At 34.4% G+C, this 15,410-nt stretch overlaps 2 protein-coding genes across 4 annotated transcripts; one reads left to right on the forward strand and one right to left on the reverse strand.

Annotated features, from left to right (window-relative positions):
• Nucleotides 1–1,948: 1,948 nt before the first annotated feature.
• Nucleotides 1,949–2,965, forward strand: LOC115705775 (NADPH-dependent pterin aldehyde reductase). The gene has a single exon (XM_061107157.1). The coding sequence runs from the start codon at nt 1,949–1,951 to the stop codon at nt 2,708–2,710; it is 762 nt and encodes a 253-aa protein (XP_060963140.1). The 3' UTR covers nt 2,711–2,965.
• Nucleotides 2,966–3,584: 619 nt separating this feature from the next.
• On the reverse strand, nt 3,585–15,410 carry LOC115705727 (DExH-box ATP-dependent RNA helicase DExH3). 3 transcript variants are annotated; one of them, XM_030633141.2, is made up of 19 exons: nt 14,988–15,410; nt 14,460–14,614; nt 14,292–14,379; nt 13,955–14,191; nt 13,709–13,804; nt 12,087–12,275; nt 11,749–11,908; nt 11,528–11,658; nt 10,396–10,566; nt 9,293–9,565; nt 8,613–8,807; nt 8,026–8,229; nt 7,551–7,620; nt 7,318–7,466; nt 6,807–7,115; nt 6,656–6,715; nt 5,661–5,813; nt 5,457–5,567; nt 3,585–4,645 (listed from the first exon to the last, which is right to left on the reverse strand). In XM_030633141.2, the coding sequence occupies exons 1-19, from the start codon at nt 15,252–15,254 to the stop codon at nt 4,181–4,183; spliced, it is 3,483 nt and encodes a 1,160-aa protein (XP_030489001.2). In that variant the 5' UTR covers nt 15,255–15,410; the 3' UTR covers nt 3,585–4,180. The 3 variants fall into 3 exon arrangements, with proteins under 3 accessions (XP_030489001.2, XP_030489002.2, XP_030489003.2); XM_030633142.2 differs by having other exon boundaries at nt 15,240–15,395; XM_030633143.2 differs by having other exon boundaries at nt 15,016–15,153.

Raw genomic sequence — 15,410 nt, forward strand, 5'->3', positions numbered from 1 at the left:
TTATTAAAGTCTATTACTCATACCTCTTTTTTTAAATATTGTACTAATTTTGCCTCTGTCACTTCAAGATACTCTCTATGTGACTGTCTTGTGTCAGGGCATTTTGGGTACAATACATATAAAAAGAGGTATGTTTCAACTAAAAAAAATAAGGTAAATTTGGTTAATTGATTAATAAAAGAGACATTTTTCAACTTACCCCATTTTTAGTCGCGCCTACAATACTTTTATCATTATTTTTTTTATTGTTTTTATGTATTTTTTTTTTGTTTAATTTATGTGTATTTTTTATCGTGTAAATTTTCAGTTTATTTGAGACAATATGTTTATTGTATATATGTGTATTTATTTTGTGATTTTTTTAGTTGTTTTTCAATTTATAATTGTTTAACTATCATTGATTCAAAAAGAAAAAGAGAAAAAAAATAAACGAATAAAATTGTAACAACGAATTCAATGAAAAATTAATGTAATAGTACAAAAAGATAAATTATATTATCAATACTAACTAAAATAATTCGTAATACAAAAACATATTAAGAAATTGATATTATTTTACTTATTGTAATTATGTCAATATTTTGTTATTTTTTTTGTTACTTTGTAGTTATATTTTTCTTGTTTTATGATTATTTTCATGTTGTTTGTTAAATTATTTTTGAGTATTTTTATAATTTTAAAACTTTATTTTTTGTAAATTTTTCCTTGTAAGTACCCAAGAAGCATTCTGGCAAAGTAATGGGCCAAAACTGGAGGAGGCCTAGGCCCATTGGGCCCACGTTGGTCCAATGAGCCATAGCCTCTGGGTTGGCTCTCTCTCTCTCTCTCTCTCTCTCTCTCTCTCTCTCTCTCTCTCTCTCTCTTATCTCTCTCCAGAATTCCAGAGACCTCCATCTCTATTCTCTCTATTATCCAAGTGGAAGGCTGAGCTGGTTTAACGTTGATCGTCAAATTGGTAATCTCATCTCTTCGTTTCGCCCTGCATTTCTCACGTACCGCAATATTCTTGTCTTTCTTAACCTCGAACCTTCCATTCCAGGTATACCTTCCTAACACCTATTATTGCTTTCTCTTTGGTTTGTTTGGAGAACGAAATAGAATAATTTCTTTAGGTATTGAAGGCAATTTTACCTTTTCTATTTTTATCGTAGGGTAGATTATAATGTTCTAATATTTTCATTTTTCAAGTGATAGTAAGTGATTCGGGAGTGGTCTGTGAATTAATGCTGGTTCTGTTCTTGGACGAGGCTAATAGTAAAAATATATATATGTATATAATTATATATATTGAATTTCGTTTGATGCCTAGCTATAATGCATACCTGAAATACTACAAAATTTCAGGATTAAGAAATTATAACAATTGCTATTTAGATGCACCATTTGAGATAACTTTTCTTGGGCTTGGTGTTATTTGAACTGTTTGTTTTGTTTTTATAAGTTCTTCCCTTAGTGCTTTCGCTATTTGATGAGTCCAAAGTTGATTATGATGATTCACAAGCTAATTGTTTTTATCAAATTGACTATTTATTTATAGTATTTAAGTAAATTGCAATGTTAGGCCCTAGGATTAGTATGGTGTGCTAGCATATATTAAATACAAAGTTATTTGAGTCTTTGTTTGGGAGAGTAGTTTTGAGTGAAAAATTACTATATATGTGAGTAAGAGAATAGAGAGTTATGCAATGTATTGAGTAGTCACTCTTTGCATCAAAGGAGCCTAAGAGCTCCCATCTTGCTTGTAATCTTTTCTCATCTTATTATATAATTTTTTAGTGTTTTGCTACTGTTTGGCTACTGTTTTATTGTTCTCTTGAGTTTGGAGTTTTCTGGTCTTATCATACAACCATACAATATTAACAAGCAATGAAATGGATATTGCAGATACAGAACTGTAGGGTTAGAGGGAACATAGAGCTTTGAACAAGAGAGCCTGTGCGATAGCCAGATGAATGCGCTTGGAAGCAGAGCAATGGCTGGGGGGGTCAATCCTAGGACCATATTAATAACAGGGGTGAGTAAAGGACTTGGGAAAGCCCTAGCTTTGGAACTGGCAAAGCAAGGTCACACAATAATCGGGTGCTCTCGGGCCCAGGAAAAGCTCAACTCCCTTCAATTAGAGCTCAACTCTGCTACTGGTTCTCCTGCTTCACAACCTATCTCTTCATCATCTGACAGACACTTGCTGATCAATGCTGATGTTAGGTTGAATAGCAGTGTTGAAGAATTGGCACGGACGGTGATGGCAAAGAAGGGCGTTCCCGATATCATAGTAAACAATGCAGGGACAATCAACAAGAACAACAAAATTTGGGAGGTTCCGGAAGAAGAGTTTGATACTGTTATCGAGACAAATGTGAAAGGTGTAGCAAACATGTTGCGTCACTTCATCCCGCTAATGCTTGCTAGCAAACAAGGAATTATAGTGAATATGTCATCTGGATGGGGAAGATCAGGAGCAGCACTGGTTGCACCTTACTGTGCATCGAAATGGGCTGTTGAGGGCTTAACAAGGTCTGTTGCTAAGGAGTTGCCTGAGGGAATGGCAACTGTTGCTCTCAATCCTGGTGTGATAAATACTGATATGCTTGCTTCATGCTTTGGCACTTCCGCCGGATTGTACCAGACACCTGAATCTTGGGCACTAAAGGCAGCTGCAATGATTTTGAATCTTACAGCAGCAGATAATGGGGCTTCTCTCACTGTTTGATGAGTAGTGTCTCTATGGAGAGAATAGAGTTAGCAATGCACATACCATTTTTTCCTAATGAAATAGAGAAAGGTGGACGAAGGAGACAATGAGTAGCTATTAAGTAGCACCTTTCTAGGTACTTGGCATATATGTTTGTACTTTGTATGATTGCTTTTTGCTGTGCATTTTATTTTTCAGGATAACTCTTGAAGCACTAGGAGAAAGCAATTTTTTTGTGCAGCAATGAATCATTCTTCTTTATAATTGTTGAAATTTGTTCACTTTTCAATTTAAATTTGGTTTTCATAAAAAAATAAATAAATTCTAGGGTGCCTCATAAAGGGATATCTCTATATTCCTAATTATTTTTAATGTGGATGTACATGTCAAAAATAAAGATTTAAACAATTTATTTATTGTGGGCATTTTGTTATACACATGTAAAACAGGATTTATTATGAAATTCTAAAAAAAATGCACTCTCTTTTAATTACTTTATATAAAACCAATTTGGATTATAATTTTTTCATTGCTAAAAATGTAAAAGGGATACAATAGTTTTGAGGTGCACTTTAGAACCACCGAAAAGAAATCGATACTGCAGTGTTACCTTGTCATTAATTACTCATTACCCATCCGATTCGAATGAAAATGTGTGATTTTTTGAGTTTTTGGCCGAAGTGACTTTCACTACTTCAAAAGATAATTTATTTAATGAGATAGTTTTGGGCATTTTATTGGTCTTGGAGACTTGGAGTACTACAAATTACAAAACTTGAGTTGTTTTATTCAGTATTTCCTTTTCTATTTTCTGTGGCAGCAGGATAATCGGCAGTTTGTGCTTCGCATGACGCGAAAATGCTCAGGGTCTTACATGAGATATGAAAATAAATGAGAAGCAATAAATAACTCTTGTAGTATTTATACTTTATATCAGATAGAAAACAAGGACTTGAATCAATTTACATAAATATTACAAGGAATTTCCCCAATTGTACTAGCTTTAACAATTGATCACAATATCAATAACGTAATTCATTTCTTCTTTTTTTCCCCTTAAATAAACATCAAATTTGATTATTTTAGAATTGCTATCTATCCATTTTCTTTTCCCTAAGATCTTGTTGTCAACCAAAATTTCAATATTGTATTATGACTCTCCCGAGTCATATATTCACTACTACGCCTACTCTGACTCTGATCAGCTCTCAAAATTTGATGAAAATCCTTCCCATCTTTGACTTGCATATATCTCTCATTGAAAGAAGCCATTGTTCCCAAAAATTTAACTGTATCTAATTTACTAAAGGGAAGTTTTCATAAATACCAATAATGGAACTGCTACCTTCTCAGCTTGCTAACCTTTCAATTCATCTCCATATTACTAGTCAAACAAAGCAGCAGCGATCAACTCAAACCCCAAAATGAACTCACCGGGGGCAGGATGGCAACAGCTTATATACCAATTACCGGCATTCATCATTAACCTTACCGACCTTTAGATCTTCTACGCTTCCCAAGAAGTTTCAGCATGTTATCAGTGACATCAGGTGGGGTGTTATCATCCTCGTCACGGCTGTTATCTGAAGTGTGAGTCAGCCATGCCAATGCCTCTACAGCAGCATCCCTCTCAGCAAGCTGCTTATTTCGCTTGGGTTTCCCAACAAATTGCATACCCTTGAACTCCACAAGCGCCCTGAACTCATTAGTTTTGAGATGCTTGGTCTTGTATTTTGGAGGTGAGTGACCTGCCCTCATCAACAAAGTCTGAAGCAAGCTCTTTGGATTTGTTCCATCTTTTGTAAATCTGCTGTTGTCATTAGACTCCCTAGGCCTCTTGCTTTCCCGACCAAATACAAATCTTCCTTCACATTGATCTCCAGATACCAGCTCTTGTGCTGCAAGCAAAAGGTACTTCCCTTCCCTGTGAATATCCAGGCTCGGATCTTGAAGCTGCAGTGTCGCAGAACCATTAGTTAACCAATATTTAATTTTCTTCTCAGTTCATTTAAAAATAGAATGAAAACAGATTATTAAAAGAAATCTAGCATGCTATACTTATGCAGCACAGACTGTGTTATAAAGGAAAATATACTAGATCTCCCGTGCAGGGAAAGGTTTCTCAGGCAAAACCACCCCACTGCTGAGATATCTTAATACTTGGTACCTATATAAAACTTGGACTTGAGTGAAATGACAGATTAAGAAAAGACCAAGGCATACCTAATATAAACTCAAGGTTAGTATATCGTCTTATTTCCTACCTATATATTTTTGTTTTGGCTTTCATGAAGATATTACTAATTTATAAAAAGATCAAATCATGTACCAGATGAAGATATTACTAATTTAATTGACTTATTCTTTTTCCACAATAACAATTTTCTTCTTTTGCAACCAAGAAGCAAAAGAGCTATTAACAAATCAAGAGTCTATCGATTAATTTGGCTAAAGCCAAAAGAAATAAATTGACGAAAATTGTATCATTTAGTTTGGGCAATTGCATCCCTCGTTATATCCAATTCACTAGTGTACTTTTATCCATGAAAATTTCCTTTAGTTACAAGTGGACACAAGTCCTCACAGGACTATCTCATCCATGCAGTTGATATACATGGTTGGACAAACACACAGAATATTGTCAAGTTCTACGAAAAGATATAAGTAACATGATTGAAATATGAGAGCTTATGAATGCAAGATAAAAAGGCAATGGAAGGAGGAAAATAACCAAGACAGTACCCAAATGGCTTTACTAGCTTACCTTCCCTTCAATAAGCATATTAAGTTCTTCTTTAAGCTTTAAAAAGCACTCAGCTAAACTAGGATCCATGAAAAAGTCAACGTAACCATCCAACATTTTCAAATGACCAGCCTAGAAGACCATTGAAAATATAAAGTTAGTATAGATTCACAGCAATTCAATTTTTTTACAAGATGTAGATTTATATACCATCAGAAACACTACCTGCACTCCTTGATGTAAAGCACCACCAAAAAGAATCAGTATTGAATCAGAGACACCAGTAGAATCACGTATGAAAACAGTATTGACCTTTACTTTTTCACCGAAAACCAACCATGGGTAGGGAATTGTTTGGTAACGTGCATTAACAGAATTCTGAAATAAATAAAATACCAGTATCAGTTAATGACTGTGCTTCAATATCAGAACTAGTCAGTCAAGCTTTAGTAACTTATAGAAAAATCATGGATACAATTAAAAAGAGGCAAATATAAAATCATTTATAAAAGATCACACATTATAACAATTCCCAAGATGAACTTTCACGAGTTCTCAACAAAAGTAATATCAAAGCACAGTATTAAAACTACAAGTAACAGAGTTATTAAATTAGACTTTTGACCTTGGAAGTGAAAGGAGAACCTGATAAAAATATTCTATACATAGAAGCCTCAACTTAGAAACTTCAGATCATGCCCCAAACAACTGTCAAATCTCGTGGATGGAGAGATTGTGCTAGATCTAGCTCGAGTCTCATTTATCCTTATATAATTTACCAACATTCTACTTGCATTTAAGTATTAGTCAAACGATCTTCTCTCCTAAGAATTGACCATACTGGGATATGAAAGTATTCTTACAAAGTATGACAGCTATTCAATTTCTGTATCCTCTCTTCACAATGATACCATCCTACCATCTAGTTGCTCTAGTAGAGTCCTTTTCTTTTCTTCATAAAATTCTCTTTGGTAATTCCATTTTCCTTTAGAGATATCTTATTGAGTAGTAAGTACAACAATTTTTTGTTTCCATCTCCCCTACAAAATTACCTTCCCCATCTTTCCAATTCTCTGCTTTCATTATTAATTAATTTACATTTTCTCTGGTCTAACTTGCTAGTCAAATTCCAAACAATCTGAGACATGATAAGGGCTGTGAGGAACCAAGTGACAGATAATGAGTTCATAAAATTGTAGTGTTTAGGGATTGGCACTCACAGCGTATAGTAAAACCTGACCATCTCCCATTGTTTTGAAAGACATAGATGTCTCACGGTGCTGCACAGATGGTGAAAAAATAAAAGTCAGCAAAATTTTAAGTTCCAGAAAGAGTAATATGAGAACCATCACTAAGTAGCAAGCTATTTACCACTACAGACGCTATGCCAGGAAAAAGGCCAGAACAAATTATTGCACGGACTAATGATTGGTTGTGACTTAGTCGGTTATTATTGCTTGCATCAACGTCTATCAACCCAGCATCTCTGAGAATGAAGCTAAATTGCTTCCGCAGAGAATGGATAGCTTGAAGTGTTTGGGCTGAGAGGAAATTCCTCCAGCAGTACTCATACGCCGACCCTTCTCTTTCTGCATCTTTCCATCCTTCGTATGCACGAACAAGAGCCATATGATCACTGTAATCCTTAGCTGAAAATCTAGACTTTGCCGTTCCTGCCAACTGAATACAAACAAAGAATAGCAAATGATGTTTGGTCAAAGTAGAAGTAGTACTTATAATGTAAATGGGTTTTCAAATATTATCCCCTTGAAACTTAATCCTTCTGCACTTTCCGCATCCAAATTTAATCTTCTGAGGACAAAAATATATGTATATTTTACAGCACTGTAGGTACTAGGTAGTACTTGGATTCTGTACTTACATCTTTCTTATCTTGAGGCAATAAGAAAGGATCCCTCACACTGAGTCCTGATACTATTGTAAGAACAGGATCAAAACAATGAAAGACGGCACCCATGATCAGCATTTTCCCTAGTTTAGGATCCACCGGGAGCATTGATAAAAACTTTCCTGGAAAAACAAAAAGGACAATAGCTAAGATGCAACCATAAAAAATAATTAATTTACTTTCTCATAAGAGTATTACAGACTAACCAAGAGGTGTTAAATTTTCATTTTCGTCAAGTGCCCCGATCATCTTCAGAAAGCCAATAGCATTTTGGACCTGTTGATTCATTCAATTTAAATATGTACAATCCACAGAATTTTTAATTTGCTTAAAAAAAAAGATTGTTAAATTAACCACCACATAAAATTATCAGAAAATTGCACAATATATAATCAGTGGATCCATGTCCTATAATTAAGCAGTCAAAGACATTACTCTTTACATGAATGACATTCCTTGAAATAGAATGAGCAGAGAAAAAGATAAGTTCATTGGGTTTGGACTGGTGCATTAGGAATCGGAGAAACAAGTATATCCTCTATAAATCTTATCATCCAAATTTATACAACAAAAATATAGAGCTGCTGCATTTGGTTTTCTGAGAAAATTATGCATGACACAGATATGGAACCAAATTGGGATTGAAACAGCAACACAATGTAACTAAGCAACATCACTTACAGCAAGTGGTTCTGGTGGCTGCAGGGCAGATGACAAGAATTCTCCTATACTTCCAACCTGCAGGCTTTTTATTTGCAAGCATAGAGAGTTTAAAGGAGTCCTCAGGAGTTCTGGAAGCTGATATTCTGCAAAAGCTTCATAAACACACTTCGGATACAGGTGGTAACATTCTCCCGGCTGCACACGGCCAGCCCTACCTTTTCTCTGTAGCAAAATAAAATACAACATAATTTATATTAGGTGAGGGAGAATTTCCGTAATACAGAAATGTAAAGTAAAGATGCCAAGGGCATCATAATGGCCTCAAATAAAGTGTGCCACCATCTATTGTATCTAAGGCTATCCAAAGAAATACAAATCTAAGGCCACCAAACATTACAAAGAACTCAAAAACATATCTGGAGGGAAAAAAAAACAAAGATGTATGTACAAATAGGCCAACAATCAAATTGCATAGAAGGTATTATTATATGATTTAAGTAAAAACTAATAATGAAAAGTAAGCAAGTTTTGATCGTTCAAAAGACAATGTACATATTCTAGGGTAAGTGGAACAACTAGCCTAGAACCTAGAGGCAAGAACTTACTTGCCGAGCAGATGCTTGTGATATCCAGGAAGGTAGAAGACAAGGGGTATTATTCAAAGCATCATATGTCGTCTCTTTTGCCTTCCCACAATCAACCACAAAAACTATATCATTGATTGTAATGCTTGCCTCTGCCATATTTGTAGCCAGAATGACTTTCCGAACATTAGGAGGTGGTCTGTCGAATATAAGTTTCTGCAGGAAGTGACAACAACAACACAGTAGATAATGAATAATCGTGCACTTATACGTCAATTTAGCCTTTGACAACAGTTTATGAACACGCAAGTAGATATCCCATCTTTGATTTGAAAAATTATGCCACAGTCATAATTGTTTACACATGATCTCTGGTTTGAAGAAAGAAAAGAACAATAAAAATGTAATTAAGTTAAAACACACCGAACTTTATTGGAGTTTATTTGGTTAGTTCAACACAACTACTAGAAATCACATGCTATGTTATAATCTATTGAAGAGTCCGTTTTGCCACATAATGATAACAAATACTGCTATGTCAAGATCTTGTTTGGTAACAACATTGATTATGCATTAGCTCATTGACAGCATTCAAGGACAACATACCATACCACTTTTTAGTCAGGAAAATATAAACAGGACCACTCAAATTAATCTACACACAAATCTTATGGAAGATTGAATATGAAAACTTAACAAACCTGTTCAGAAGTCGCCATTGAACCATGGCAGGTTAGAAGTAAAACTCTATTAGGATCACCCAAAAGGGGATGGGCTTTAAGTTGATCCCTCAAGCAGCTGATATCCTCCCACCCAGTCATAAACACTAGAACAGCGCCTGGTCTTTCCTTTCTACAGATATGGCATAAAACTGCCTCAATTAGATTGAACCCTATGGAATCAGGCACCCAAGATGCCAACGAGTCACGTGACCTTGGGCTATAAGTCTCAAATGTTGCCTTATTAAGAGCGTCCTGTTCAAAAGAAACAAGGTAGGCAACTCTCAGCAGCTTATTACAGAAGATTGCTTACATCTGCCGCTTCTATCAAGCTAATTTACAATTTATGTTACTTTCAATCAAAACGGACACCAGATAGACCCTAAACAAAAAGTTAAGTTAGAAGAGACTATAGTTGTTGCACAACATTTCAAATGCCAAGAAAAAAATGCTTAATTATTATATAAGTTAAAGTTATATTGTTCCAGAAGCAGAATATAACATAAATATGAGCCATAAAATACATTCTGTTAAATTTTGATTGTAATTTTTTTTTAAAAAAAATCTGTATATCCGAATATTAAAGAAAATTTACAATTACATTATTTGTTGTTGAATAATTTCAAAAGGAAAACAAAACTCTAATTTAATTATCTTACCAAATTAACCCGTGCATGTGCAAACAATTAGAAAGAAAACTTCGGATTTACATTTATAAACAACACTTTACATTTACATTCAGAAAAAAAAATTCTTTAACAAAATTAAATAAATATATTTTTGTTTTAATTTAAGTTTTTTTAAAAAAATCTTTAAAATATTCTCGAATCTAAGTGCTTAAGATACTCAATTTTTTGTCATAATTCAGCAAAATATAAGGTTTTCTATAGTAATTTATTTCTTCCATTTTTTAATATATTGTTCTTATCTTTTATCTACAAAATTGTCTATCACTTCCTACAGAAGTCACATGATCAGCCATTGCAAACACATGTAAAGAGATGCAAGAAACAACTAATATTGTATTTTTAGCACTCAAACTTCACCTAACCCATGCTTTTAAGGAAAAGGTAAGCACAACACACCTCAACAAGAGTAGTGATCAGGTTTTTCCTTTTCCGGGGAACTAGCTGCTTCTGTGTTTTCCACAGCTTCTCTTGGCCGTAATCATCGACTTGATTGAATGAACTCAACTTATATCCAGTCATTTCTAGTACATCTTCAAGAAAATGTGCTTTTACTGGGTAAGTAAAACCCTGAATAACAGACCCTAAAAAATGTCAGCTTCAATATTTATATCAATATATTATTTTTTAAGAAACATAAACTATTATTCTTTACCTTTAAACAAAACAACACTACAGAGTCGTGTAAGACCCAAAATAGAAAAAAAAATAAATAAAAAAAAAAAAAAGGAAAAATAAAAACAAGAACTATTTATTTTGAATTGTTTAGCACAGATGGTGCCACCACTACCTAAATAACTACCCCTTACCCCTCCCCTCCCTCACAACTAAGCTAGCTTTAGTGGCTTAAACAAGTATTTATTAATGTAGAACAAACCAAAAGATAAGATATGATCCTAAGTTAAAAGAAAGAACCCCACCTTCTAACTAAATCTGAAAACAAATGGTGAGTTTTTCAAATCATAAACCAATGTAGCAACCCAATACATAACCCTGTCCCAAACTGCATCTGAATCTCTCACCACATCTTGGAAGATTCTTCCATTCCTTTCCAACTAAATCGACCACAAAATAGCCATATAAAGACCTTAAATACAGTAATGATTTCCAAAGAAAAACTGATCTGTACAATACAATATGTTATGACAACTATTCAGTGGTTTCCGCATTTGGTATTATTGAACTCTACTTGCTGAACACTCTTCAACACTCAGTGCACAAACAGTAATATCCATGTTGGAAACTGCAAGGTACCCAGGAATTACTACTTACATGAAGTTGACTTTCCTAATTTACTTGACTGCATTTAATGTTTTAGCTGAACAAATGTACTTCTAGAAATCAGCTCTATATCCCAAATAGAATAGTATTCTAGCTAGAATAGCTGACAGTCTCTCTTTAATGCCGCAGCAAGCAAACAAATACAGAGAACAAGTACGAGCCAGCTTACAGTCAGAGCTCATGAACTCTAATATAAATTATAAATAAATAAATAAAAGTAAACAGGATAAAAAATTAGGGTTCAGCTTACTGGAATATGAATTGTTGGTGCCCCTTCATAAAAATTAGAAAATAGATCAGCATTTAGTGTAGCACTCATTAAAACTAATCTCAGATCTCGACGGCGAGGAAGTAAATCCTTCAACACGATCAATAGGAAGTCTGAAAAGTTATACAAAATCAAAAATTTAGAACAATGATAACCTGCTTTAGCAAAAATGGCTACTGAACTGAAACTTTCAGGAAGCACACCTTCATTCATTCCTCGCTCATGAATCTCATCAACAAAAACATGGGTTATGCCATTTAGGTTGCGATCGCTCAGCAAACGCCGAAGTAAAATACCACTTGTACAGAAAAGCAAGTGGGTGTTCTTTCCTCTCATTCCCTCTAATCGAACTTTATAGCCAACCTACCAAAAAATATCTGTTGTGGTATCATCATGCATAAAGAATCCTTAAATTTGAAACACTACTTATTTTCTTTTTCTTTTTTTGCCTCATAATTATAATAATTATTTGATTTATTTTTTCAGAAAAGGGGGAACTGAATTTGCAGCTTCTTGTGTGCTTGAGGGAGATATGACTCACTGTTTCACCAAGAGGTTCTCCTCTCTCTGTAGACACTCTTTCTGCAACAGTCATAGCAGAAATTCTTCGAGGCTGCGTACAGATGATGCTACAGAATGCTCCTCGTCCAGATTCAATCTCTGACTCCAGCACATACTGAGGAAGTTGAGTGGTCTTCCCACACCCAGTCTCACCAGATATAACTATCACCTATCATTGTTACAATTTAATCAGATTGTGATCAGGAGTGTAAGAGTAATTAACTCGTTTAATAATGTTATAATAAAAACAGAAGAATATCAGAGAGCCCATGTCCATCACAAGGTTCAGAATAATACCAGAATCAAATATGAAGCCCAATAAAGTATTATTTAAAATAGGGCACTGGATGAAATACTTGAATATTGTGATGAAAATAGAAGCATCAAATGATACAAAAAGTCCTAGATACACAATAGCACTCCTTGAAAGAGTCACCATATGTTTGGCTAAATACCATCTGATTGAACAAAATGAAAATAATGCACATCTTATATAGCTAATTCAAACAATGATTCTAATATTTCAAAAGCACGATTTGAAAATCTATGCTGAGTTCGTGATTCCATATTAATGCACGTCAATTTGCTGCACATTAATCAAAAAAGGAAGCTTAATATCCATAGTCCAGTTAATCTGAAAGAAGAAGCTGTCCTTAGCAAAAACAGAGGAAAAACAGACCATAAGTTTCTGACTAAGCTTGACATCAGATGACAGCTTGTCCTTTATTTTATTTTTAAAAAAAAAGAGACAGGGGTCACTTGTCTACTGTCAATAAAGATTATAATCAAAGGAGTCTTGCAGGAAGCAGTAAGTAAATCAACGAGATACTTCTATATCCAAAATTATGATTAAGTTTAAGTTAGAAGTGTGAAAGGCCCACAACTACACATCTAAGTTAAAGAAAACTGCTTCAAACAAAAAATAAGAAGTGTAACTTGAAAAGAACAACAAAAAGAAATGACAAAAACTTTCTACTCAAAGAAAAACTAGTTTGATTAATATGCTATGAATTTACAAAGCAAAAACCTTGATTTCTATCTGAATTTAGATGAGCCATTTTCGAAAAAGGAACAATGAACAACTATAATGCCTATAGTGATTTCAGAACATGTAAACAAAAATTTCATGTAAAAATAAGGCGGTTGCATAACCTTATAAATAGCCAATTTAATAACCCCAAAAAGATTATTTGGGGAGCATAAGAGATAGTAGAGTGAATAAATATAAAACAAAATTTGTAATTATTTAAAATATAAAGATACATTTTTTTTTCCTTTCTTAAGTCCTGTTTACAGGTTTTAACAAATGCAATGAATTGATCTGCAAGGGCCACATTTAACACAATTTAACTCAATCATTAAAAAACCCAATGCAATAGCTTGGACCAACCTAAAAATGAACTATGAGAATTAATCATTTTACCTCCACCCCACCCCCACTTCCCTTCACCAAAAAAAAAACAATTATGGCATTTAATAGCAGTAATAGAATTCTAGAATACAATTCATAAGAGGATAGCATAGAAACACACAAGCATGATTGTGTAGATGAAGTGAGGAAAAAGAAAAGGAAAAAAAAATCAAAAGCTTAATGATATAAACCTGATTTTGTGCAATTGCCTGAAGCAACCTATCCTTCTCCTTGAAAGAAGGCAGTGATTTCCGAAATTCCAACAACTTCTTGCCTTCAGGTGATTCCTTTTGCAAAAGAGAATATAATAAGAAAACAGAGATGATAATAGTCTGTGTATCCTCTACTCTATGGAAGAATAATAGAATTAGAAGAAAAAGTTCGACAGCATATAAGAAAGCTTGTCTGCGTTAAATAAACTTCATAATAAACGATACCATCCAAGTTCTTTGCATATTACGCATTCGCAAACTCTTCCTCTGAAGAACCTTTTCCATGACAGAGCGATCAAGGAAAGAGTCGGCATTCTCATCCAAAATCACATCTTCAACCTGATTTATAGGCTTATCATCACCCAAACTGTTAGTGACCTTTCCAGAATTTAGCTCACATCGATCTAGGTGTTCCTGTAGCAAACCTTCCACCCTCCTCTGCAAGCCTAGTGGTATAACTACCTGCAAGAGTAGTGCATCAAAGTTTCAACCCTCCATAATACTAGACTTGACAATTATATAAATTAAGTAAATATGAATCAGAAATTCAAGAAATGACTACCTCCCTTTGTGGCCGCTTGTCATCCAAATCTGGCCTGTAATTAGGAAGAGGAACCTTGCTGGCAACCACCACTTTGCCATAAAGTTCACTGAATACAAAGAGCACACATGTTAGTTGAACCAATGTAGATGATAACCAAAATTATGATAATGGTCAATAATCCTCCACCTATAAAGTCCCATCCTTTTGGCAAGATTAGATATCTGCTCATAGTCTCTTCTATCTCTCTTATCTCTGGAAACAATCTCTTGTTCCTTTTCATTGCGTAATAGAAGGCTGAGTTTCCATTTCCATTCATCAATGTTGGCAACTGAAGATGATGCCTATATAACCATGACATTGACTTAGAATTGAACATTCTCGTAAAAGATTTACTCAGATATCCACAAATTTAATTTGATCATAGGAAGTTGTGACTATAGAAATTTAAAAATGTAAATTGTTAGGCTTTACAGATATACATATCCTGAGAGCATAGAAAAACAAATGTACCAAACCTACTTGAAGAGTGATTAAATATAACAATAATGAACATTTCCAATCATAGAAACCATCAGGGTAACAATCACATGAAACTACCAACTCAACAATCAATGATCAAAGTACGCAGAATTCTTCAACTTCATTCAATGCTCTTACTTTCACGCATATAATAATAAAAAAACTTTGAAATTATATAAGAAAGAGAATAGTAACCGAGTGGCTCTCAAAATCGCAGTCGTACTCGTCATCGGAGAACTGCTCAGCGGCGTACCCGCGATAGCTACGCAACGGGACTAGAAAACTACCATATGAAACGGCGGAAGAAGAAGAAGAAGAATGTGGCGGGAGCAGAGAGAACAGATTACTTGTTGCCCTAGAAATGCAAAATGAAGAAGAGGAGAGAAGGAAAGACTGTTTATTGTAAGAGAATGATTTGGTGCGGCGTATGAGAAAAGCTATGGCTACCTTTGAATTGTGCATATTCTACTCTTCTTCGCCCACCATAATCAGTTTTGGACTCTCACACTCATCAACAATTATGCTGTTTAAGCTCCTTTGCACCAAAATGCTTCTTTTGCATTTAGGCTCTTCACATAATTATCTTTTTCATTCAAACCCCATTATCTCACACCATCA

Source organism: Cannabis sativa, chromosome 1 (genome assembly GCF_029168945.1).
Source record: "Cannabis sativa cultivar Pink pepper isolate KNU-18-1 chromosome 1, ASM2916894v1, whole genome shotgun sequence".
NCBI lineage: Eukaryota > Viridiplantae > Streptophyta > Magnoliopsida > Rosales > Cannabaceae > Cannabis > Cannabis sativa.